The sequence below is a fragment of the Tursiops truncatus genome, chromosome 10, assembly GCF_011762595.2.
Source record: "Tursiops truncatus isolate mTurTru1 chromosome 10, mTurTru1.mat.Y, whole genome shotgun sequence".
Lineage (NCBI taxonomy): Eukaryota > Metazoa > Chordata > Mammalia > Artiodactyla > Delphinidae > Tursiops > Tursiops truncatus.
In genome coordinates this window covers 75,586,379-75,612,351 of record NC_047043.1, presented here as the reverse complement: position 1 = coordinate 75,612,351, position 25,973 = coordinate 75,586,379, and the positions used below count along the sequence as shown (strand labels likewise).

Here is a 25,973-nt window from a genome sequence, read left to right as displayed (position 1 = left end):
TTCACTTGACTAAAGAGAAATAAGTTTCACATCGCTTCATTCACCTTCTTATGTGCATATGCTGGGAAAGATTGGATGTTAAAAAAAAAAAAAAAAAACTTCCTCATGTTCTCTCTACTACATCTAAATCTGTTTACCAATTCAAAGCTGCTAAAAAGCCCTGCATTCTCCTGCTAAATCAACTGGATGGCTAGAAACCAAACTGTAATGTAACAGGAAAAAAAATATATATATCAATTTATTTTCGTGACAGAACAGTCTTGAGAAGGTATAAAACGGTTTTGGTCCCTATGCCAGTTTTCTTTTTTCTTTCTTTCTCTGTCTTCCTTTTTAAAGCGCTTTTGGCTTTTAAGCCAATCCTTTTTATAGTTATATAACAGTTCTAATATTTTGTGACATTTTGTATTGTGACACTATAGATGAAATTGTCATCGGACTGACACTCTGTGCTGTTTATTCCTTAATTACAACTGTTAACACTGTAGAGAAGTGTGCTCATCTGCCAGCACATGCTATGAAAACAACATTATTGTTACCCACACCAACACCCACTCAACAGGATATTTCCAAGATGGTAGTTTAAAGGAACTTATCAGCACAATGGACTTTTTTTTTTTTAGCTTGTCCTATTGTCGTCTTATAAAACCACAAACCAGTTTAAAATTGAAAATCTTTCATTGTGATGTGGACTCCTAAGCAGGAGCTGCTTTTATAATTAGAAAAATCAGAATTTTTTTTTTTGAGCACTCCAGCAGTGGTGGATTGAGGAATCCCAAAGCTATTGAGGGTTGTGACCCAAAAGTTTCTGACTGACAGTTGTTTGAGAAATAAAGAAAATAGAAGGGACAGGGAAGGATAGATTTAAAGATGAAAAGATGAGAGAAGAGTTACTTGTGTTCACAGGGTTGGCAATCTTTAAATAACCAGGTCAAAATCCAGCGACCATTCCCAACTCTAATAGGTGTCCTTTTTCAGAACCCAGTCTGAGCCCTCCTGAAACTGGCTACTTATTGAATGCTTGGTAGTTTAGTTCTTGCTTCGAGAATTTTTACAGGTCCAGTGATCTATGAGGGACAAAATCCTATGAATCTATTTCCTGATCAATATTATTATACTAAGCGATTGTCACTGTCTTTTCATTTGTTAAAAAGCTAAAAGAGTGAGCAAACAACCACTTGGATCCTGAGCCTTATCCCCATAACAAAATAACTGAAAAGTAAAGATTATAGAAGATGTAAAATCAGAACTACTGGTATTCACTGTTTATGTGATAGTGACAGTAAATGACTTTTTTTTTTTTTTTTTTTTAACAGCACACAACACTCATTCAGCAGCTTATTTAATCAACAGTCCACCTTTCAGTATCAGCTTTTAACACTTCCATGGGTTTGGTAGAAAGCAAATTCATGACACTGAAAGAGTAGTAGGTCTCCCAGTGATGGCCTGAAAGTTCCAAGTAGATTCTCAAATCTTCACTGTCATTGAGGAAGTAATGAGACAATGTGAACATGTCTGATTCCTGAAGTTCCTGCAGTGATCTGCATATTCTTTAACACTCAGCTTTCCTAAATAGGTTTTTCAAACAGTATGTGAAGAAGCTATTGCTGCACCTCCTTTTGAATGGTATCTTCTGCTTCATTTGGATTTTCAACACCAATAGGATATGGTGCTCTTCCTAAAAGAAACTGTTCCCATTTGGGAATATATTCTTCTACTGATGCCCAGTAAAGAGTCTGGAAAAAAAACCAACATCCAAAAGTAAAAAAGCATATCAAGCAATTGAACTTGGCTCTTCATAATAGTCTAAATGTTTATTCACTTAAGTGTGTGTGTGCGTATACACACACACACACACACACACACTCACACATATACGTAGAATGCACTTCCTCTACAGAATATTTTATGTTAATTTTAGAAAAAAATCTGGCTACTTACTAGTGTTAATTTTCAAATTTCTCAGTAAAACTAGAGCCTGGCAGAATTACAGGTTTTACAATTTTATTGTGATTTTACACGCCCTCTTGTGGCCAATCTTGTGATTATTACCAGTAGTATCATTTATGGCTACACAATCATTAAAAGTTTTTGTTTACTGTTCCCAATCCCATACTAAATGATCGCCCATACTAAAATTATCACAATGAAATGATTCAACACGAACAACTGCTTTAGAACTAACAGAAAAAGATGTGACCTGGATGAGATCAGCACCTGAAATATAAGGGGCATGCTAGAGGACTCAGGTGAACTGACCCCTTAATTGTAGGGGGGAAAAACATTTAAAGTTATGCATCCGCAAAATTATGCACCCGCTATATCTTTTAGAAGAGCACCTGATATGGCAAACTGTAACTTCTTCCCACATTTTTTTGGATAATAACAATAATATCAACATCATCTAGCTATTTTTTTTTCATCTAGCTATTTTTAATTCAAGTAACTTGGAAGTTGAGACGCTGTGTTCCTAGACTGACTGTAGCAGTCTGTAAGCTGTAGAAGCTCACACTGCATTGCTGTACGGCATCTACACGCTTGCATGGTTTCCTGGCTGAGTGCCCTAAGGAGGCCAGAGAAAAGTCAGATGCCAGAAGCTCTGTGTCACAGGAGGGCATTTGATATGAGATCTTCACTATCCAGCTCATTTTCAGAATCAGTCAAAGAGTTAGATAGCATTGGGGAGCCATAATTATTCACACTGAGCATTAAAAAGGTAGGGGGTGGGGGCAATTCCCCGCCAGTCAAGCGATTAGGACTCAGCACTGCCACTGCGGTGGGCTCGGGTTCGATCCCTGGTCAGGGGACTAAGATCCCACAAGCTGCCTGGTGCAGCCAAAAAGTAAAAATTAAAACATAAAAAAAAAAAATAAGATGCTATTATTAAAAAAAAAAAAGTATGAGGGCTCTGAAAGCTGAAAATGATGAGGGGTTCCATGTATCTATGCATCTATGCATGTGGTCTGAGAAGTAGCCTGACATACTTAAAATAAAGGTCATCCTGCTGTGCGAGACTAGCTAAGAAAAATACCAACCAAGGCCTGTGGTTGGGTGTTTCTCCGCCATTCACGGCTGGATTAACCCCTATTGTGTGGGCCCTGTACGGGCCAGAGTAAGGTATTGGAAAATTCAACAAAGAAAAAGACATGGCCAAGGCGCAACTTTGAACGGGAGTTCTTTCTATCCTTGATCACTGCCTTTCCTTATTACTCTAGATGACACAGAAAATTGCAGGGCAAATTCTCAGCCTTTAATTTTTGAGTCTATTCACATCACTGGTTAGGAAGCAAACAAAAACTGTATTGAAAAAAGGTCATTAAAAATATAAAATCAAACTATTCTATATGTAGCAAATTCCCTTTCAGCACACATACATTCATATACCAAATACGGTTTATTTTTGCCAACCATCTTCCCAATCTGTTCTTGAACTGAGCAAAATCAAACAGACAAAAGCCACGCTATACTGCATGATAATATGCATTTAAATAGCGTTGGTTGCATTTTTGGTGAAGAGACTGAGCTGCTACTTCTAACATCAGCCAACAGGAAAAGCATTTTGGTTAGGCTGTCATCTTAAGATTTCGTGCATATTGTCTGTTAGGATTTAACAAGAGTTGTTTCTAAGTGACTCGGTGAAAAGACACAAGGTCTTGATAAAATTTTCACTTGATGTAAAATTTTTTTAAAACCCAGATACTTACAGATTACCCACTACATACAAAGCATGGCACTGTGGACATAGAGAGATCAGTGAGACACATCTCATTTATTTTACTGAATGAAGGAATCTGGGATATATACATACACAGCCACTTGCAATGCACTACTAACTGAAGAGCCTCTCTTCTTTTTTTTTTTTTTTTTTTTGAGGGTCTCTTCTTTCACATTTGTTCCTTAAGGTTCTCACCTCAAGAGAAGCCACCTCAGGCGGTGGAACTGGATGATTCTGGGTCTGTAGAGACTTCTCTGCCGCTTCTATATCCTGTAACAGAAGCATTTTCAAAACAAAATGTATTTAAACCACACACACAAATGGCACCTGTAATAGCAATATCTGTATCCCAGATCTCTCGCTTCAACTCTCCTCTGGATATACAGTTTGAACTGATGGACAGGCACTGACAGATCACTGCTTAATTAACCGGTTTCAAAGAGAGGATGCAGGGTTTCTTATTTTAAAATAAAAGGCAGGGATGGGGGTGGTACTTCTAAGTTCTGCCTTTTTCATTTTAAGTAGCTAGGAAATGCCAATAATTCTTGGAAAAAGAACTTCCTCTAAACTGCTCAGAGTACTAACTTAGCTTTAAAATCCTTTAAAAACAGCCAGATGGATAAAATAGTCAAATATTCCGATACGAAAAACAATCAGATACTCGGACCCATGCTAGGCTGACCTTCAAAGAGTTCTAGTCTGCCCAGATAATGCAAATGGTATATGAATGACACACATTACATTTGTTCAATATTCCATTTTTTAATTTTATACTTAGGCAAATACTTCCCATATTGAAAAGGTCCATGAGGTACCTGAGTACTTTGCAACAAGAACCTTTCACTACGCTATCTAGATTTTTAGTATCAGATTGCTAAGCTAATCTCAAAGGCAAGTTTTATTGCTAGGTAGTATTGATACATCCTTCAGCTGATGGCATTCAAGTATCGTGCAGTACTTTGTAGTTGAACTTGTAGATGTTTGTGTTTTCTCTTACGTTTGTAGAAACACAAGTGTACTTAAGGTTGATTCATACGTCAGTAAAGATTTTATCTAGATCTGTACATAAAGTTCACACCCAGAAATGTAAGACTTTGCAAGTTGTTAACAGAAATATTCGAGCCCTGTTAAATAAATACTCCCCAAATCAGCACCTGTGTTGCCTTGTGCTTCCTTAGGTTTGTCAAGTTTCCAGGGTGTTGGTTGAAGGCCATGTGAATTTTGTCTCTCCTTTGAGCTTAGTGAGTCGAGAGAAGAGAGAAAGTTCTCTGCTCCATGTACAAGCACTGGAGTGATCTAAGTACAGGGCTGTTGGACAGAAGGAGAGCGATGGAAAAGGGCGTGGGAGTGGGGTGTGAAGAAGCCAACGCTGAACAGGAGAAAAGAGATAGCAGATGGCAGCGGCGGGAGCAAGGAATGGGTGTGAAATGGAAAAGGGAAAAACAGGAAACTCCCTAAAGGGACTCCCCAAAGTTGCACAACCAGTAATGCACCTGCTGTCTAGAGGAAGGTGATTTGAAGGGGAAAGGCAACAATTTAGGGATAAAATGCCCATCTATAAGCATGTCTCTCCCATACCAGAAGTTCACGGCCAAGACTCAGGCTTAAAGAGCTCTTGATGCCGATGATACAACAGACATGGGAGACCAAGTCTTCTGATTACATTGAAATTTAAGAAGGTCCTGGAAGAACCACTTTTTACTTCTAGAAATCAAACAATAAAAATCAGAACCCCAATTTTACCATTATTCTAAGAACAGTTACAAAGTTATCTTTACTGGGAGATCTGGGTGCCACTAGCACCTATAGGCAAGATTAAACATTGTTCTTAAACATCAGAAAATAAGGATACTGAATATCTCGTAGAGAAGAGCAGATCTGCAACACAAAGAGCAGGAGATGAGTTTAGGAGGAGGGACGTGGGGCCTGGAAAAGCAGGCCTAAGTCAGCCTCACCTAACTGTCCCCTCTGCAGCATTTCAACAAGGGATTATTACCCCTCCAGAGAACTTCTTCCTTAGCTTAAGTCATATTTCACTTTCTTAGGTGTTTCGCTTACCTCTCGGACTCCTCCTCCTCAGCTGGCTCCTTTTTCTCTGGTTTAGTCCTCAGGGTGGGCTTTCTTAAGATTTGTGACATCTGTCCCCATCTTTTTAAGTTTCCTCTCTCCAAGACTGTCGCTGATCTAGCTTTAATTATTACTGAGGAGGGATGGCTAACTTTTCTTCCTAGCCCTTATTTCTCAACCTGATAAAACTAAACTCATCTTTTTCCACTGAATGTACTGAATGTATAATAGTGGGAATTCTACCCACTCAGATACCTATGCAGTATCCTCGAACTCCAACTGTTCTTATTCCTGCCATTGAAAAATTCAAAGTTCCCTGTATTGTTCCATCAGGATGTCTCCTCGAGCTCTTCCATGTCATTCTCAATGCTGTTTCATTCAACAAATACTTCATACTTACTTGTACTCATGCCTAGGCCATATCTCACTTTAGTTCAATCCGTACCTAACATGGAACTGATTAGTTTTGCTAAAAAGTACCTTAAATATGTCATCCCCTAGATTAAAAAAAAAAAAAAATTGGTACTCACAACACAGAGGATCAAACATGCCTTCCTTAGCCTGACCCCAAATCTTGGCAGTTTGACCCCAGCCTTCTATAGCAAGTTAAATCTTAATACTTCCATATAAGAACCTTCCTTTACAGTATATGCTGCCCGAAGGTAAGGGCTGTGTCTCATACAACCTTTAAGAATCTGAGAATCTAACAAAGGGCAGGGTATGTACTAGGTACTTAAATATTCATTAAATAAATACAGACTGAGGTATCAAAGTTTCCTGAGTATAAACCAAAAACTTAAAAAAAAATTTTTTTTACAAAGCACCCAAGGGGGTAGGGGGAGAAAAGGAAAAAAGAGGAGAGGAAGAAAGGCTAGTTGGCCAGCTTTACCTGTACCTTGTTGCCTTGTTGTATAGATTTGTCACTAGACCATTTAAAATTTTATATACTTAGAGAACAAATGAAAAAGCAATCCCTACAAATTTGAACATAAAATGAAGCAAACGTAACTGCTATCTAGTGGTGGCATAACCACATGGAGAAGAATTACATCAAGTGGTGTTAGAACACAGTATCTGACTGAGCATCCCTAGTGAGATACACCCTAATGACAAAAAGGATTGTAAAAAGGATGTTACTGAAAACCATTCTCAGTAATCACATGGGTGGTGACAGTGCTGTCTGTATCACAGGATACATTGGTATTGGAAAATTCTTTGGGAACAGATTTTTGGTTTGAGGAAAAGAAGTTAGAGGTACAAGATCCATGAGTTTTTAAGTTAAAAGTCTTGCAAACTGGAATTCTGGAATTTCTGATATGAGCTCCTGATGTATTTTATCTTAAAAAAAAAAAGTTGCAATAAACCCCACTAGTGCCCAGATAGAGGGCTCTGAACATATTTCCTACCAAAAGGATCCAGGGCTCCTTGGAACAATGGCCAACTCCAGGTCTAAGCAGCAAATGCACATGATGAGCCTGGAAGATTGCATCAGACCAGAAAGGAAGGAAACTGTCAGACTGTTAAGATGCCATCAGAAGCACTCAGGAGCTAATCTGACAAGGTTCTCACTTGGTAAAATTGGGACAAGTTGAGAATAAGTAGGAATAAAAATGGAAATGGATTGAAAAATTTCAAATCCCAGACAGCTCAAAAACAAACAAAAAAGCAACCAAAACCAACAACACCTAATTGGTCACTTTTGGAAGATACTAGAGAACCAACCTATTATTTTGAAAACTAAATAGAATCAAGCATTCATCATGCTTTTTCCTCTGTGAAATATACCTCAGTGTAACCAAATAATTGATGAAGGGAAGTTTATCAATATAAATAATTAGCAGTTGAATGAGAAGGAATAAAATAATTGAATATTGCTTTTTGCAACCCCTAATGAATATACTTAGGCAATGATCATCAACAACTAACATTCCAAAACGAGAGAGAGAGCCTGGCATTACAGGAGTGTTCTTCCCCAAAACATCGAACTTCAGTCTGATCAGGCCTCTGTAATCTGCACTGATAGTGGAGTATTCCTTAGCCTGATGTGGCTGCTGAGCCCTCGAAATGTACAAGTCTGACTTAAGATGTGCTGTAGGCACACAATACACACTGAATTTTGAAGGTCTAGTAAGAAAAAAGAACATAAAATATTTACTAACCTTTAATAGCAGTTACATTTCAAATATTTTGTTTGAAATTTTAATAATACGTAATCTGTTTAGGTTGACGTTATTAAAAATGGTTCCTAGGAAATTTAAAATTACATATGTGGCATGAATTATATTTCTGTTGCACAGCACAACTTAGATCTGTCAATTATAGGAATGAGGGGGAAGAGAGGAACGTGTTAAATGGGTACCTCAGTGATAGAATTAGCAATATCTAGAAACTCGACAGGACAAATGACCCAGTTCCTTTAACAAATATATGAAAAGGGGGGAAAAAACGGGCAGGGAGTACTTTTAGAAATTTAGGAGATGTATCAATTACAAATTGGATTTTATTTGGAACCTGATTGGATATTTGAGGATTTATTGTTAATTTCTTAGGTTGATCCTGATACTTTGATTTTGCTTAAAATAGTGCTGATCTTTTAGTGATAAATATTGAAATATAGAAAGAGATATACTGAGGGACTTCCCTGGTGGTGCAGTGGTTAAGAATCTGCCTGCCAGTGCAGGGGACATGGGTTTGAGCCCTGGTGCGGGAAGATCCCACATGCCGCAGAGCATCTAAGCCCATGCGCCACAACTACTGAGCCTGCATTCTAGAGCCCGTGAGCCACAAATACTGAGCCCGCATGCTGCAACTACTGAAGCCCGTGAGCCTAGAGCCCGTGCTGCTCAACAAGAGAAGCCACCGCAATGAAGAGCAGCCCCCGCTCGCTGCAACTAGAGAAGGCCTGCATGCAGCCACGAAGACCCAATGCAGCCAAAAAAAAAAAAAAAAAAAAAGAGATATACTGAAATATTTACAGATGAAACAATGCAATGTCTGAGGATTAGCTTCAAAATGATCTTAAGGGGTGGGAGTGAGGAGTATAGACAAAACAAGGCTAGCTGTGTTCCGATAATGATTGAATCTGGGTGATAAGTGCATGGAAATACATTCTTCTATTCCTTCTTTTACACAGGTGTGAAATTTTTATAGCAATTAAAAAACATGCTTCCAGTGTGCGTGATGGTATAAGTGTCACTCTCTGGCTTTCAAATCCATTATGATTTTGCTAAATTTCATTGTATTAATACTAATTGAAAAAATCCCTGAGCCTGTTTTCAAAGGCCGCTACCTTCTATATTTACTGACTAAACCTTCACTGTGAGTTTTCTTTACTGCTTAGACTCCTATTCATTCTTTTACTAATATGTTTGATGGAATTAGTCTCTTTCTTATTGCTCCCCTTTTAAAATCATGCTTTGATATTTTTGCTAATTTATTTTTTCAAGTGCAATTAGAGAAATTTTTGTTGGGATTTTATTAAATATAAAAATAACTTTGTGACAACTGACTTAGAAAAATAATAGTCTTCCCAGGCAGGATTAAGGCGTATGTCTCCATTTAAATTTTCTCTTACAGCTCCCACTGAAGTGTAATAATTATCTTAATACCATTCATGCAGATCCCTTGTTAAAAGCATTTCCAATTATATATTTTATAGTTTTATTGCTAATATGAATGTGGTGTCTATTTTCCAGCTGTATATATATAGGATTGCTGTTGTTTTTTATGTTTACATTTTATCCATTAATTTTACTCAACTCATACCAGTTTTGAAACAACTTTGGCTTCTCTAAGTATAAAACTACATCATTGAAAGATGCTAGTGTTATATCTTTCTTTCTGAAAGTTAAAGCTCACGCCCTTTCAGTGTTTATGATATTGTTCAGAACATGTGAGTAAGGTCAAATAATGGACGGTGATACAGTCATCCCTATTTTGTTACTATCTTACAGGAATGCTGCCAGGCTTTAATGGTACCATTTTCAAGTGCACTCCGTACTTAAGTACGTATCCTGCTATAACTTAACCTGTTCTTGACAAAGGGGTATTAGGAGTAGTTACCTTATGGTTTCCTCATCTCTAAATTAAGGGATTAGCCCAGATCATTGGTTTTCACAGTTCCTTAGAGCCACAGCAGTGCAGGCAAGAAAGGGCTGAATGGATAGGGCTTTGGGCCAAAGCAGGTCCACTTTTATCTATTTTATATCTTTGGGAAAAGTTTTTATGCTTAAAAAAAAAAAGACCTTTAGATAAGAATCTAAGCTATATGCTTTTTAAAGTCTCTCCCAACTCAAATTGTGTAAGCAAGTCCTATTTATTTTACTGTCACGATAACTTCTATGAGAGAGCCACTAAGATTATACCCAAAGTTAAAGAAAATAATATGCGGGAAAGAAGGACAAAAAATTGGATATCCAGTTATTCAAAGTATGTTTAAAAGAAAAACGGGGAAAAACTGCGTCTCTAACAGCAAGCACTGTATCTGGGATGTAAGAGATAGTTGAAAAATGTTTATAAAAAGATTGAAAGGAAATACACAAAAATATTCTAATTTCTAAATGGGCAGATGATATAGAAGGTATTCTTTTTCATCTTTGCTCTTTCAAGTTTTTTTATAGTGAGAATATATTACTTTGATAATTCAGGGAAAGAACACCATACCAAACTGGTTTCTAATGACTATGAAACTAGGTTCATTATCTTCCTTCTAGATATGACAAGGAGCTACCTTCCTTAAATTCAATCTCTCCATTATTGAAATCATTTTGCATCTAAATAGCAAATGACTCTTTCTTAAAGACCCATTCATATGTTTCTTATATAAGTCTCTCTCTCTCTCTCTTTTTTTTTTTTTTGGCTCACTTTCAATATTATATTATCTCTACATACCAAGTCTCAACTTCTTCATCTGGTCTCAGAATACATATTCAGCCTTGTTTCCTGTGACTTTCCAAGCTAGTTAGCTTAGGATCCCATGAACATTATTAGTAAGGCCATTCGTTCTTCTTCTGGTCTTGAATCTTCCTTAAAAATTCAATGGCATGCCTTCCCATCTGCCTACTGAAATGCAGCTCCAGCTTAGCTTCCTCTCTGAGACCTCATAGCATATTCTAGCTTTCAAAGAGTTTTTACACTTACTCCTAAAGTGCTGAGTATTCCACATAATTTAATTAATGTTTGATCATACAAGGTCTCTATTTTGTGTGTGACAACCTTATGTCATCAACTGAGCCTGTAAGCTACTTGATCTAAAGAACTCTAACTTATACTTACTTTATTATCCTCACTTTCTGCCCAAAACTAGCTCAATAGTAAGGACCCTCTGGGCATTCATCAAATACTTTCTCATTAAAAGGAAGACACTTAATATTACCTGTACTTGCTGTAATAAGTAGCAAACAAGCCTTCAAGACTTCCAATTTAGATTTTCTGACTTTTCCGTGCAAATTCTAGATTACCCTATATATTTCCACTTAAAAATAAATATTGCAAACACCATTGGGCAAGTAAGACATATGGCAATATAGAATGCTTTGGTAGCACTATGGCTGTGACTTAAATTACTGTGGATCAAACTGCCAGAAGCTGAGAAGATAACTGAATTTTCCTCTTCCTTTATCCTCTAGTGAGGACAGAAGAGAACTACATCATGCCTATCGATGAAAATATTTAACAATAAAAAACTGAAAACACTGCTTTATAACTTAAATAATATAGCCTTACTACCAAATGTTTTAGTCATAGGATCTCTTGGAAGCTTGAATGGAAGCAAACTTTAGGGTTTTAATTATGGATGAAGCCATACAATTCTGGAAGCAAAGTACAGCAAGCAGCCAAAAATGTTACACATATGATTTTACTCCAAATGGGCACACTGGCCAAATGGTGAGGCCTTGCGCAATCACATACTTTGACCACCTCCTCCATCACCATCAAAAAAGATCAGGGAAATCTGTTATCTTAGATATGAATTCTGTGTGTTGACTGTGGCCCCAGTAGGGCAAAATCAAATTGTTTTAAATACATGATAGGTGCTTTATCGTGTTTCAGGATCTCCCTACGAATAAAAGAAGATGGAAGATAGAAGCTATGTCTTGTATTTATTCTTGCACAAAGGTGACCTTAAAATTCTTCCTGTGGTGACTGATTTTTCCTTAGCCTAAGCAAACTTCAAGTATTTTCATTTTAAAAAATGAGGATCCGTGCTTCTGGTCCAATTAACATGGGTTTAAAAAATAGACAGTACCTCATTAATTCTTTCTGTAACTCAAAACGAAGAAATTACAAAAATCAAAGTTATGAAGTTGACCTAAAACGTTTTTGCAACATGGGGAAAATATATTTAATTCAGAGAATCTTACCTTTAAAAGACTAAGGTTCCTTTGTAAAGCAGTCTCAGCTGTTTGCATCTGAGGGGTCTTTTCCTTGTTTTGATCTCCAAGTTTATTCTCCATTTGTTGAAGTAACATTAATCTTTGTGATACTCTAGAGAAAATGAAGATTATATAAAGTTTAAAGAAACATTTTATTGCTTGACCAATACACTGATAAATAACTCATTTTTAATTGCACCTCCCTTCAAGTTCAACCTGTTTTGAAAGCCAATTACTATGTCAATTAATAAGACAATGAAAACCTTAGGTAGTTCAGTACGTCTTAAGTCTTGGTAAAATTATTTTTATTTTCATATGTATGCTATAAGTACATGTTTCTGTTTTTGTAACCTCTCTGGTCTTTTGAAATTATTGTAGAGTGTTGAAAAATATTTAGTGAAAATGCAAACTGTAATACATATCCCTTTGTACACATACTTATATATACCTCCCCACACATACGTTGATATAACTTGCTATACGAAACCTTCTGCTTAACACTTCAGTACCCCTGAATCTTATGTTACACATTTAGAATTGTGCTAAACTTCCATATGTTTGAAGAAGCAATAAAAATATTTTTTTCCTCTTTTTCCAAGAGAAAGATGATGGTTCCGTATATGAGTGAGAGGCTGTGTTTACACGTGCATACTCACAACAAGGTAAAACAGTAATTGAAGAAAGATGTAGAAAGGTGTAAGTAAATTATCAAACTACTTTGTTATATATATAGAGGACTTTAAAAGTTTCTCCCTGGTTATATGCTCATTTTTACAAGATTTTGGTCTTATTAAATGATCAGATGAGAAAAAAATACACAAATGGTACACCTAACAGTGTAACCATTTCCCAAATAGTTGAGATTTTCAAGAAACACTGTGTTGCATAGGGCTGTTCTTGAGGGTAGAACTAAAACCCCAGGTCTCTGAACAGTAATTTTTGTAAGAAAAATACCTTAGGAGGCCACGGTAGAGAGCCTGGTAATTAAAGGAAAACATGAGAGCCCACAATACAGAGGTTAGAGAAGGGTTAATACTAAATATAAGTGCAGGACTGGCCATATAATTTGCAGGGCCCAGTGCAAAATGAAAATTTTTCTCCTTGGCAAAAAATTATTTGGGGTCCCTTGTTAAAAAAAAAAATTACTGAGGATTTCAAGATAGTGAAGTTAGAGCATCAAGTGCAGGGCCTGTGACTACACAGTCACACCCCCATGAGAGCCAGCCCTTGGTAAGAAGTTTAGAGAAGTTCATTAAATACCAATGTGGAGTATAGAAAGCTTAGAGGGAGAATGAATTTATCTAGATATTAGTAACAAGAATTAAGAAGACAGAAAACACAATTAGACCTTTTAATCTTTATTATTCTAGAGGGATAATGACATGCCTTAATACCAAAATCTCTCAAGTGTCAGAAAATTAAAATGACACACTTACAGATTTTTAAGTCTTCCTATGCACACGGTTTCACTAATAAAGCCAGGACAGTTTGTACATTGAGATTAGCCTTTTTAAAAAACTTACATGTCTTCATGTCTTTTAGAAAGGCGAATTTCTTGAGCAAACAGGGACGTCATCTTTAATCAAAGCTGCCTTTATAAGCTTTCTGCTAAGTAATAACATTTAAAGTTACTTCTACCACATGTCCTCAGCTTTGCAACATTTGATCATTCAGCACCTCAATCCACTGGTTCTCTCAGAAGGGAAAAATACAACTTGAGCTATAATAATGTATAAAATGAAAGGAATGCACTTAAAAACACTTCTACTCATGATACATAGTTTTCCATATGCCAGATGCATCCCAGAACACTGTGACACAGGTAAATGCAGCATATTTCCCCTCTTCTTTTTTTACCCACATTTTAACCTTCATCAGAATTCAAAACAAACAAGCAGCTGGTACTAAGACTAGTAAACATTTTACTGAATCAACAGAAAGAAAGAAAGAAAAAAAACCCCACTGTGTAAAATTCAACAGAGGAAAGCGCCTGGGCCAATATAGACAGAGGTCTAGCGAACTACTTGGAAGACTGAGTCTGCAGGCAAATATGGTTGGGTGCAAGAGCTGAAGGTGCCTGCCCAAAGGGAGAATGCAATTTGAGCTGTAATGATGTAATAAAAAAACAGGAATGAAAATTCCTTCTTGGAATGAAGCACTGGCTTTCCTAAATCTTATTTAGTTAATACTGGTTGTCTGCTCACCGCCTGAGTGTCCAGCACTGATTTTTTAAAAAAAAACTGAGCCCTTCCTTCACACACACATGGAGCCTACGACACTGAGCACTGCCAAGGGAAACAGAAACACCGTCCTGCCCTCAACGGGTTTCCTCCTCAAGGCGCCGCTCTGTTTTCAGCACCGCGGACAGCAATCACTAACAGGCTCGCCCGGAAGGGGTCGAGTTACAGATACTTTCCGACGAAATCACTGTAGGCCAATCCTCGCCGCCTTCTTCCCAGTTTCGGATGCAGCGTCAAGGAAATTCCTGGAAGTGAGTCCAAAGTAACTTCTTTTCTGTTGCGACCACCATCAGCACTTCACACTAACCCCAAGACAACGTCTGCCGTTTGAACCGAAGATCCGCTGCTTCTAGGAATCATCAGCCCACGGACCGCTCAAATTCCGCGTACACTGGAAGGACTCGGGAACTTTCCTCATCACCCTACCTCTTCCCCCTTAACAGTATCCGCCCCACCAGAGCGCAGCCGTCCTTCGGACACTCGGACACTCGGGACACTCACCCGCAGGCCGTCCTGCTGTAGGACCTCACTCAGTCACTCTCCGAACCCCACACTGACCTCTTCCGGGAGGGCGCCGCCGACTGTGTGGACGTTAGGTCTCGGTGCAGACCTGGGCGTGGCCACGCCACCATCTTTGCGCAAGCACGACGCGACGCGAGGTGATGTCATCACGTCCTTATAAAAGGAGGGCGTCCCTCACCAAAGGCTAGTGAAGTGACGCTTCTCTGAGGAAGTGAAGGTTGGCGGAGGACTTCAGGAACCCCATGGAAAATCCGTTTGGTGGTAGCTCCATTTCAAGCGCTTTTAAAATGGTACCTGCATGTGTTGAAAAGACTTCAGAGAGTGAAAATGGTGTCTTAGAAGCCAGAACATCACAGTAGAATGGGGAAGGGGAAAAACACTTCAGAGTCGTCCAGAGACTTTACAGTCAATTCCACAAGAGCCTAAGGAAGAGCTTCGCGGTGGGCATCTGATGCTGAGCCCGGCAGCAGAGCTCTGCCTGCTTGTAGGGCAGCCCCCATAGGAACAAGCATGCTGATCTTTCACTTCTTGAGGAATTTGTGTATCAGTCGTTGTATTTGCGTGGATGATCTCATTCAGTGAATCCCCACAACGCCTGGTGAGATGGATGCCATTCTCCTAACTTGACAGATGAGGAATCAAGCTTGGTCATTTACGTAAGTTGTAGCTTGAAGCCAGCAGAGCCTCAACAAGAATTCCTGCAGCCCTCAGGACAAACATTTGGGAATAATCCCTTAGTGCATTCTTAAACATCCTTTTCTCCCCTTGAAATAACTTTGTGAGTTACATGGTAGTATCCTGAGTTACAGAGGAAGAAGTTGAGGTTCAAGAGGGGTAATGTTTTCTTCCTGAAGTTTACTGAGTTGGTAAAGGGCAAAGAGCTAGGACTCCAATCCAGGTGTTAAATTTTTTTCCTTCCAGAATATCTACGTAAAACTTAGCTCCTGCTTCAGGGCTACTGCACTTCTATGTTTTCTTTGCTTGGAAAGCCCCTTCCCCAGATACTGACATAGACTCAGTTTCTCATCTTTCAGTCCTACTTCCTCAGTGAAGCATTCCCTGAACCTGCAGTATAAGATCGCAAGTCTGTCTCTTCACCCTTCCTCCTCCTCCTCCTGTTTTACTTTTCTCCAGAACACAGCATCATTCCATGTATTTTATAATCCCTTGTTCATTTGTTTACCAGTGCGCCCCCAACTGGAATCTGAACTTCCTTTTTATATTTTTGTCTCTTCTATTTGCTGAGCAACTAGAACTGCCTGACTATAGGTGCTCAGTAGATATTTTTGAATGAATGGATGAAATAATTCCCCCGTGGTAATTCTGTCATAATTTAAGAGAGGTCTGTCTTTAGTTGCTAGGACTTTTGATTTAGCTGTTTCACGGTGTTACTTAGTAAAGATAAAAAATAGACCTCTGCATGGTCCTGTGTTCTAGGAATGAAATGGAGCTTTGGCACGATTACAAGGCATTCTTGTTTATCTTTTATGGATGTTAACAAATAAGGATTTTGCTTAAATTGGTAATGGGTTGAAGTTGAGAACTGGAAGATGGCCCATTAAAGCATTTGGATGTTGCTGAAGACAAACTACTCATCTCCCTTCTTTATGTGAACTTGCATAGTGACACAATTGGGACAATCCCAGCTCTTTCAACTTTGAGCCCAGCTTCTTTAGGTCATTGCCTGCCTTAGCACTGAACTAAGGAATGAATACCTCAGAAATGTTCTTGCAGTTTTTAGGAGAACAGGAAGCAGGGATATCTCACAGATACTTAGAGATTATCTAGCTAGACTGTGATAATTTAGTGATAGCATCCCATAAAAGTATTTCCTCCCTATCTAAAGATCTACAGTGATAGCACCCTTCCTCCTGACATAACCCATGGTTGATCCTTTCTGAGATACCTGGCTGGGGAGGAAGAATCTCTGGCAATTACACAGACTAGCTATTAATGTACAGCTTCTGTATTTATTAGGTAAGTTTAGGTACTTTCTGGAGTGAGGTATTCATGGTCTACCATGAAGATTGTTGTAACCTACTAAGTAACATCTGGCCCATAATGAGGCTTTCTGTAAATATATAGTGAAGTTATTATTTCCTAACCTTAGACTAGTTCTGTGTACTAGCATGCTATAATTGTTCCCTTAGCATTATTATTTAGAAATTATTGGCTCATTTAGTCATAAAGATGTATTTATTAAACATCTATAACATGTCTCTGCTCTCAACAGCTGAGAATCTGGCTCAGCTCTTAAGATATATGCAAAAACTAGAGGATGATGGTTGACAACATAAAAATGGCTAATGCCTATTGAGTGCTTGCTCTGTACTAGGCACTTTGCATGAATAATCCTCATAATAACCCTATGAGCAAGGATGCCGAACTCTTACTATCTTCCTGTTCATAGCTGAGAAAACTGAGGCGTAGAGAAATGACTGACTTCAGATCACACTGCTAGTAAATGAACTGCAGCTTGTTTGATGTTAGTATTCTAAGTAACTCTGTATATTATATTGAGAATGTGAAGTTAAAACGTATCATACAGATTATGAGAGTGCTAGAAAAGACAGGAGAGACCACTACGAATTGGGATAGTCTAGATGGCATTTTGGGAGACTGAGGTAGAGTTTGAAAAATGGGTGGGATTTGGAAGTCTGTTTTTGTGATTGTGTGTATCAGGTGGCAGGTGAGTTGGGGGTGAAGTCTTCAATGTGAAGGAGGCAGTGGACACAGGAGTGTGTGCTTCAGAACACATCTGGGGTGAGGGCCAGTGGAAAGGAAGCACTGAGAAGAGTGTTTTCTCCTCATTTCCCCCAATTTTGAAGATTTCATTTCTGGTACCAGAGGATGTGAAAATAGAGGATTGACAGTAATAAAGAGAAGGTGTTATTAGAGATGACACCGGTAAGTAGAGAATAGAAATGAGGGCAGAAGAGGCAGGCTTGGGGATGAAAAAGGAAGGACAAGCTTTAGAGTAAGAAATAATTCAAAGAATTGCAGAATCCTTGACAATTTGAAAGACTCCAAATTACTAACAGTAAATTCTATTGTGGTTTGTATAGAGGCCATCTTTTTAGATTCCTTTTGGGTTTACTCTGTGTAGTCAAATATTAAGAAAATAAAGACCTCATATCTGAAATGGAGTTAGTTTTTCTTCTGTTTTGGGAAATCCCAGATGAAAGTTGGAAAGTGGGGCTACTTGCCTGTATTTCTGCTTTTCTTCACTTCGAAATAAAATAATTAGAATCTTACCTTTTTCCATAGTTGTAGACTGTCCATTTTACTATGGAAAAATATTCTATTCTCCAAATAGATCTATAATGCTTTAAATTGTCCCCACATGGGTTTTGGCCAGAGAGAACTTACAACGAGATACCTCTTTGGGATCTTTGGTCTGTGACTCAGCTATCAATCTAGGTCCAATCAGATAAAACTCTGCAGTCTAGAAATCATGATCACAGCTGGCACCTATGTTGTAGATGTTCTTCGCTGGGAGAACAAGGCCATCCTAGAGATTTCCAGTGAACATTTGCATATGACTTTTCCTTCTAGGGGGGCAAGTTAAAAACCTCAGCAGTCCTAAAATTCACTTGAGGAAGCATTTGAATTTTAAAGTTGACTGCACACGTGATAATTCTTAGCAGATCATTTGTATGTTGTATACGTAGAAATATATATACTCGTTACTTCCCAAGTTTTAGTAATTCAAAGTTCATGCAAGCCTTCTGTCTTAAACTGACATGCTTGCAGCTGTGTATAATTTATAAAGGCCTTTTTTTTTTCAGTCCTGTCTCCTTGATTTCCCAGCGACTTTTAATTCATTCATTAGTTTCACTATAACTCTTTAACTTGGGTTTTTCTTTTCTTTTCTTAATGAAAAGCAGTTTACTTTTTTATTTTTAAAGCAAAATAAAAATCCAAAGTATGCAATTCTTTCACTTTTCAAGCTAGAGACCAGGAACATAAAATTCTATTCAATAAAAATATCATGGTAGTGAAAATGCAACATCTATAAAGAGGTCTCATTTTCCTTATCTATTTTTTTTGAAGCAGAAGAACAAAAAGTAAGAGGTGATCTGGAGTTTTAAAGAAGGGAAACTTTTTGAACTTTTAAAGAAGAGTAAACATTTCTAGGTTTTTAAAAAGCAATGTTGTAGTTCTAGCCTGAAGCCTGGAACCACATGAATCATTGAAGTCCTTTCTATTCCTCACTCTTGATGGGAAAAGAAAAAATAACAAACCCTTATTTCTTTTTTTAAAATAAATTTATTTGGTTGCATCAGGTCTTAGTTGCAGCATGTGGGCGCCTTAGTTGCAGCTTGAGGGCTCCTTAGTTGTGGCTCACCTCCTTGGTTGTGGGATGTGAACTGTTAGTTGCGGCACGCGTGTGGGATCTAGTTCGTGGACCAGGGATCGAATCCGGGCCCCCTGCATTGGGAGTGCAGAGTCTTAACCGCTGCGCCACCAGGGAAGTTCCCCCTTATTTCTTTCTGTGAAATTTGGGGGTGCAATGGAAGGGTCATATTTCCTTTTATCTATTTCCATGATGTCATATCTCTTGTGTTCTTTAGGGTAGCATGACTGAAAGTGTTTAGAGTTGTGCTACATTTTCATGGCTTGGGCATTGAGTATCAAGGGGGCTAGTGAACCAGATGACGTTTAGACAAGTTCTGGGTCATGTCAGTGAACCAGAGGTTCCCCCACTCTAGGAACAATAAGGCAAAACAATGTCTGATATTCTTTGCAGGCAGTTCTATTTGAAACTCCCCCAAAGCAATGTTTTGTGACTGCCATTCTTGTCTATCTTGAGCCCCTCTTTTTTTTGTCTTGGTGAAATATTTTATTCTTTTTGTTAAAATTTTTATTGGAGTATAGTTGCTTTACAATGTTGTGTTAGTTTCAGGTGTATCAGTTATACATATACATATACATATATCCATTCTTCTTTAGATTCCTTTCCCATATAGGCTATTACACAGTATTGAGTAGAGTTCTAACTTGGGTTTTTCTTGAAGCAGGGATTCTCTCTTTCATAACCTTCCTTCCTGTTTATTTTCTCCACTCCCCCCACCCCCCATTTTGCTCTTATAAATCCTGTACCGGCTTTATCATTGGTCCTCTATTGAGCAAGCAATTAAAAACTTTCTTAAATGCATACTTGACTACTTGGTAAGCATTGTATTTAATGCTAGGCCACTGTGTTTACCCAACACATTCAAGGTTCCTTTTTTTTTTTTTTTTGGCCACGCCACTGAGATGTGCAATCTTATTTCCCAAACCAGGGATTAAACCCGGGCCCCCTACATTGTTGAGTATTTTTGCGTCTGTGTTCATCAGTGTTATTGGTCTGTAATTTTCTCTTTTTGTAGTATCTTTGCCTGGTTTTGATATCAGGGTGATGGTGGCCTCATAGAATGAGCTTGGGAGTATTCCTTCCTCTGCAGTTTTTTGGAAGAGTTTCTGAAGGATCGGTGTTAACTCTTCTCCAAATGTTTGATGGAATGTGCCTGTGAAGCCATCTGGTCCTGGACTTTTGTTTGTTGGAAGTTTAAAAATCACAGTTTCAATTTCAGTAGTTGTGATTGGTCTGTTCATATTTTCTGTTTCTTCCTGGTTCAGTCTTGGAAGGTTGTACCTTTCTAAGAATTCGTCCATTTCTTCTAGGTTGTCCATTTTATTGGTGTATAGTTGCTCGTAGTAGTCTCTTATGATCCTTTGTATTTCTGTGGCGTCGTTTGTAACTCCTTTTTCATTTCTAATTTTATTGATTTGAGCCCTCTCCCTTTTTTCCTGATGAGTCTGGCTATAGGGTTATCAATTTTGTTTATCTTTTCAAAGAACAAGCTTGTAGTTTCATTGATCTTTTATTTTCTTTGTTTCTATTTCATTTATTTCTGCTCTGATCTTTATGATTTCTTTCCTTCTACTAACTTTGGATTTTGTTTGTTCTTTCTCTAGCTGCTTTAGGTGTAAGTTTAGGTGCTACTGCTTTTCAGTAATGACTTTCTTAAATTGAAAGCTGAGCGATTTACTGATGGTTTATTCTTACAGACCTTCTCCTCAGATTTGGATACGAATGCCACTTTTAACATAAGAATATTAAAAACATTAGGTAGTTAAATATACACTTGGGATTTGGCTAATTTTTATAATCAAACTTTTCAGATATAAAAAATGAAATAATTCCTTAATATCCTTATATATGAGTCTGCTTTTCTTGGACTCTGAAAAAATACAAACAGGAGGCCATAGAAATAGACTGAAATTTTATTTTCTTTAAGTTTTTAATGTATTTCCCCAAGTCCAAATGTGTATTAGTTGCTCATTGATTTGTTTATATGTTCAAAAACAATGTTTTAATTAGATTACATGTGAGCCTCACTTTTTAGTTAACCGAAAATATTTGCAGCTGGTAGAAATGTTAATAGTACTTTGAAAAATTGGATAGTTATCCTTTTACAATTTTGTTTGAAGAATATTTGTTTGTTATGAAATAGGGGTGAAACATGTTGGCTCATATGCCTAAAATTTTGAAGAAGAGTAGTAGAGGGGAGAAGAAATGGATTCATTTTAACTCTAGATGGCAGTTAAACACAGCTAACAAAGACCAACTTGTTTGAAATACAGAAATACAAAAATAGTAGAACACACACGCATTCTCTTCTACCATCCAGTTAATTATATTCTCCAAAAGATATCTTGGATTGATATTACTAAACAGAGGTGTATAAAATGTAATTACACACAAATGAAATAAATAGTGTAGACCTGTAATTGCAAGACTTTTTTTCAGCTGGTAATATGGCATATACCTGTGCAATGGTATAGTGCCTGTATCTAATTTTGCCATTTTTACTAACATTTAACTCAGTGTAGTTTTATTTTATGTACAATGATTTACCAATATCAATTCAAACCACATGCCACTGGGAAATCTATTACATATTTAATATCTTGAAAATTTTTAATAGACGCAAAGTTTATTTTCATAAAAAATTGGGTCCATAAAAGTCCACTCCAAAATCTGGCACAGATATCCGAGCACGTTCATTTGAGATCACTTTTACTTTTCTTGGCTGTGCATTTAAAAATACGCTTTTTACATGTAAATATTTATTTCACAATGTTAGTGTATTGCTTTTAAGGTACTAAAATTATGATTCTGATAGTATTTATAAAGGAAAGGAAAAGCTTGTCAGATCACACTTTGTTCTCATCTCATGGTCCTAGCTCTTTGAGTAGACTTTCTATAGATGTAGAGTGCAACTATCTCCAGTTTATAATTACTGTACATTGATATGATGTCTAGCAAATAGAATGAAAAGGACTTAAAGTAGGCCTGATTAGTCTAACCTGATTTGTCAGGTGGCTTAGAAAAAGAAAGGATGTGATATCTTTAAAATTTATTGATTGCAGATTTTATATGAATTAACTAAATCCTTTTGAGAGGACTTATTTGATTGATTTTCATTTTTCGTATGTAGCAATTTATGTCCTGAGTTTATTTCCAAACGGTGGATCAATGCATAGGCAGTAGCTGACACCCAGGGCAAAGGGCCTGCATGTGAGCCCCCAGGCCGTATAGTTCCAAAACCTTGTAGGCCTTGCACTCAGGGCATAGGTGAAGTTGTTCTGCCTCTTAGCCACAAAGGTATGGAGGTTGAAAGTAGCCTACTGGAAGCTTAAACCCTGAACATCTCAGATCCTGGAATTGGCACTTGCCTTTGAGTTCGTAGAATAAATGTTAAGTAGGCTTTCTAATAATAGAGATGTGATCCTACTTTAGAGAGTTTGGTGCCCTTGTATTGATTTCCCTAGACTCCCAACTCCTAATAGAAGATGTTGGTTTCTAATAGTTTCTTGACGAATGCTTGCTGAATATAACTTGGCAACATGATAAGTGCTTTGTTTCTTTTCCTTTTTTTGAGCAACATAAGAACAGTCCGATGTTACTCAAAAACTGAAGTAAAAGAACTTACCCATTTACTTTAGAGAAGTTTCTGCTAGCATTTTATAATGATTGCTGTAATTGCTGTGCATGTTTCCTTGCATGAATATAAAGTTGCCAGAGCTTCTGATTTTTTTCAAGTGAAGACAGAAATTTGGATTTTAATGTGAAATTTTCTGATTTTTCAGTGTTAGCAACTAATTCGAATAAAAAAGAACAAAGCAAGCACAGTGCACACACATACCAGTGGTCTGATGGCTTGCAACCTTCAATGTGCACTACTCTCATTTTGTAAGCACATTTTTTAATAACATGTTCTGAAATTTATTAATTTAGATCTTTTAGTTATGGTTGTCATCTAATTATACTTTTTTGACGTTACACTTCAGTTCTCTTAAAATTAGGTTTTGGGATCTTTCTTAAAGTCTTCATTTTCATTTTCATCATCATTCTCTTGAGTAATATCTACAGATATCTGCTCCCATCCTTTGCATTTCGATCCATCCTAATTTCACTTTCAGAGAATAACCTTAAATTAGGTTTTGGAAGTAACTTGCTATGGGCAGCACAGGCCACCTACTTTGGGTCCAAAAATGCAAGTACTAAAGACTGGTGCGTGATAGCCTCCTCATTAGTTTTTCTTCTACTTTTTTTCTTTCCACAATCTTCTCCACAGTCACAGTGATTTTTGTTTCAAAACATAAATCAGAACTTGTAACTCTCCTCCTCAGACCATGAGGTGGTTTTTCATTGTCCTTTGAGGAAAATCCATGCTCCTTCCCATGGCCCTGCTTTATCAGGCTCTGGTTACCAGTGTTCTCACCTCTCACCAGATTCCCCCTCGTTTACTCTGATCTTGCTAATGCTCACCAAGCTCAGTCCTATCTTAAGAACTTTTGCACTCAAGAGTTCTCCCTGCCTGGAACATCTTCCACAAAGCTTTTCATGCTCTTCACATGTCACTCCCCGAGAATCCTTTCTTGCCCACTTGGATGAAAATAATCCCTTTCACCATCATTTTCTGTCCTCTCTTTAAAAATTATTTATTTATTTATTTACTTACTTACTTACTTTTGGCTGCATTCGGTCTTCGTTGCTGCTTGCGGGCTTTCTCTGGTTGCGGTGAGCAGGGGCTACTCTTCGTTGTGGTGCACGGGCTTCTCATTGCGGTGGCTTCTCTTTGTTGCGGAGCACGGGCTCTAGGCACATGAGCTCAGTAGTTGTGGCTTGTGGGCTCTAGAGCGCAAGCTCAGTAGTTGTGGCACACGGGCTTAGTTGCTCCACGGCATGTGGGATCTTCCTAGACCAGGGCTCGAACCCGTGTCCCCTGTATTGGCAGGCAGATTCTAAACCACTGTGCCACCAGGGAAGTCCCTTTCTGTCCTCTTATTATTTTTGTGGTGCTTACCTCTCCCTGATATACATTTGCATACATATGTACATAGACACATAGACATACACATATACATATATATCATATATATTTGCTTACTTGTTTATGGTCTGTCTCGCCCACTAGAATATAAATTTCTTGACAGCAGGAACCTTGTCTGACTTGCTGACTGCTGTATCCTTAATACCTAGAATAGCACCTAGCCCTATTCTGCATAACAGGATTGTCAAATAAATGAATAAATAAGATCTAGGTAGCCACTTTGGTATTGAGTGATAGAAGAGAGATCTCAAGTTTGGAAAGGGCTGCAGAAACAAAGTTAGGAAGACATGGCAAGTTATGACTCAGGTACCTCAGTGCTGTACATTTGGTATAGCTGCCCATCATTGCAGCCACTTACCCCAGTAGGGGTTTTTTTTTTCCAATTTTAGAAATTTGATTTTCTGTATTATATGATAGAATTAAAAATGTTAAACATGCTTTGTACAACTACATTCTCCTAAGTGACTTACTAAATTCATGGTGTGATTTTGCATGTGGAGTACTGTAATAATATAAAATCTATTACAAAGTTATGCTTTCTGAATCTACACTCTCATGTTAACATGTGATGTTCACAATAAAATCCTGGGATGTGTTTCATAGTAATACTTTGAATTGCTGTCAGGTAACTAAGGATTCAGAGAAATAAGATTAAATAATTGTTTGTATAGTATTTTCTTTGTTTTATATATGAGTTCTTGGTAGAGATGTAATTCACAGTAGACACAACATAGAAAATATGTTAAATTGTTAAAGCTTTTCAGCATTGTTGAAATCAAGATTTTCTTGTAGTTTTTGTTGTAATCTAGTTTTGCACGTGAACTTTTATCTGTGTAAGACACATTTTCTGACAGCTGGGAATGCTTTTAATTTTTTTAAGCTCACCATTTTGTTTTCATTGATAGTTTAAACATAGTCTGTTGAGAGTACTTATGGAACTTTACAGAAAGTTCTGTGAGGAAAAAGACTTTATATAAACTTACTTGTCTGCCAACTTTGCTGTACATAAATATATCCATATAAATTTTCTACCTCGGGACTTCGCTGGTGGTGTAGTGGATAAGACTCCATGCTCCCAGTGCAGGGGGCTGGGGTTTCATCCCTGGTTGGGGAACTAGATCCCACGTGCATGCTGCAACTGAGTGTTCTCATGCCACATCTAAAGAGCCTGCATGCCGCAACTAAGGAGCTGGCAAGTTGCAACTAAGGAACCCACCTGCTGCAACTAAGGAGTCTGCCTGCTGCAACTAAGACCTGGTGCAACCAAATAAATAAATAAATAAAAAGAAAATTTAAAAAATTTTCTATCTTGAGTAAGAGTAGGTCAACCTTAAACATAACAGGTATAGAAAAAGAAATATAAAAGTAGTCAACTCATCTTCTTATCCCAGATGTTATAGAAATTTTAACCCAGTTTATGTTGTGAATAAACCTAAAAAGTTTGACCTTTACAACTGAAATGCCCCGGAACCTTGCACTGATATTTGATAGAGAGGCAGTGTGTTGAAATGGCCATGTTGCCGCGTTAGAACACGTGGATTCTAGCTCCGGATTTCCTACTTAAGAGCTCAGTTTCATCACTGGCCAGAAAGGGAAATATTACCTTCTTTCTCAACTTCACAGGATACTTGTGAGGGCCAAATGAAATAACGCATATGAAAGTGCTTTCAGA

At 37.7% G+C, this 25,973-nt stretch overlaps 1 protein-coding gene across 5 annotated transcripts; it reads right to left on the bottom strand.

The window, feature by feature from the left end:
- Positions 1-437: 437 nt before the first annotated feature.
- Positions 438-15,024, bottom strand: CEP15 (centrosomal protein 15). Of its 5 annotated transcripts, XM_073811327.1 has the most exons (6): positions 14,895-14,971; positions 14,358-14,638; positions 13,677-13,758; positions 12,142-12,265; positions 3,908-3,982; positions 438-1,733 (listed from the first exon to the last, which is right to left on the bottom strand). In XM_073811327.1, exons 3-6 carry the CDS (start codon positions 13,727-13,729, stop codon positions 1,599-1,601), a joined length of 387 nt encoding a protein of 128 aa, XP_073667428.1. In that variant the 5' UTR covers positions 13,730-13,758; positions 14,358-14,638; positions 14,895-14,971; the 3' UTR covers positions 438-1,598. The 5 variants fall into 5 exon arrangements, with proteins under 5 accessions (XP_073667428.1, XP_019803318.1, XP_019803319.1 ...); XM_019947759.3 differs by lacking the exon at positions 14,358-14,638 and having other exon boundaries at positions 13,677-13,873; positions 14,895-15,024; XM_019947760.3 differs by lacking the exon at positions 14,358-14,638 and having other exon boundaries at positions 13,677-13,761; positions 14,895-15,024.
- Positions 15,025-25,973: the final 10,949 nt, after the last annotated feature.

Coding starts and splice junctions, on each gene's coding strand:
- CEP15 (XM_019947759.3), bottom strand. CDS start 13,729: ATGACGTCCCTGTTTGCTCAAGAAATTCGCCTTTCTAAAAGACATGAA. Junction 12,266..13,676: donor TCTAAAAGACATGAAGACAT/GTAAGTTTTTTA, acceptor CATTTTCTCTAG/AGTATCACAAAGATTAATGT. Junction 3,983..12,141: donor GGAACCTTAGTCTTTTAAAG/GTAAGATTCTCT, acceptor CTTCTGTTACAG/GATATAGAAGCGGCAGAGAA.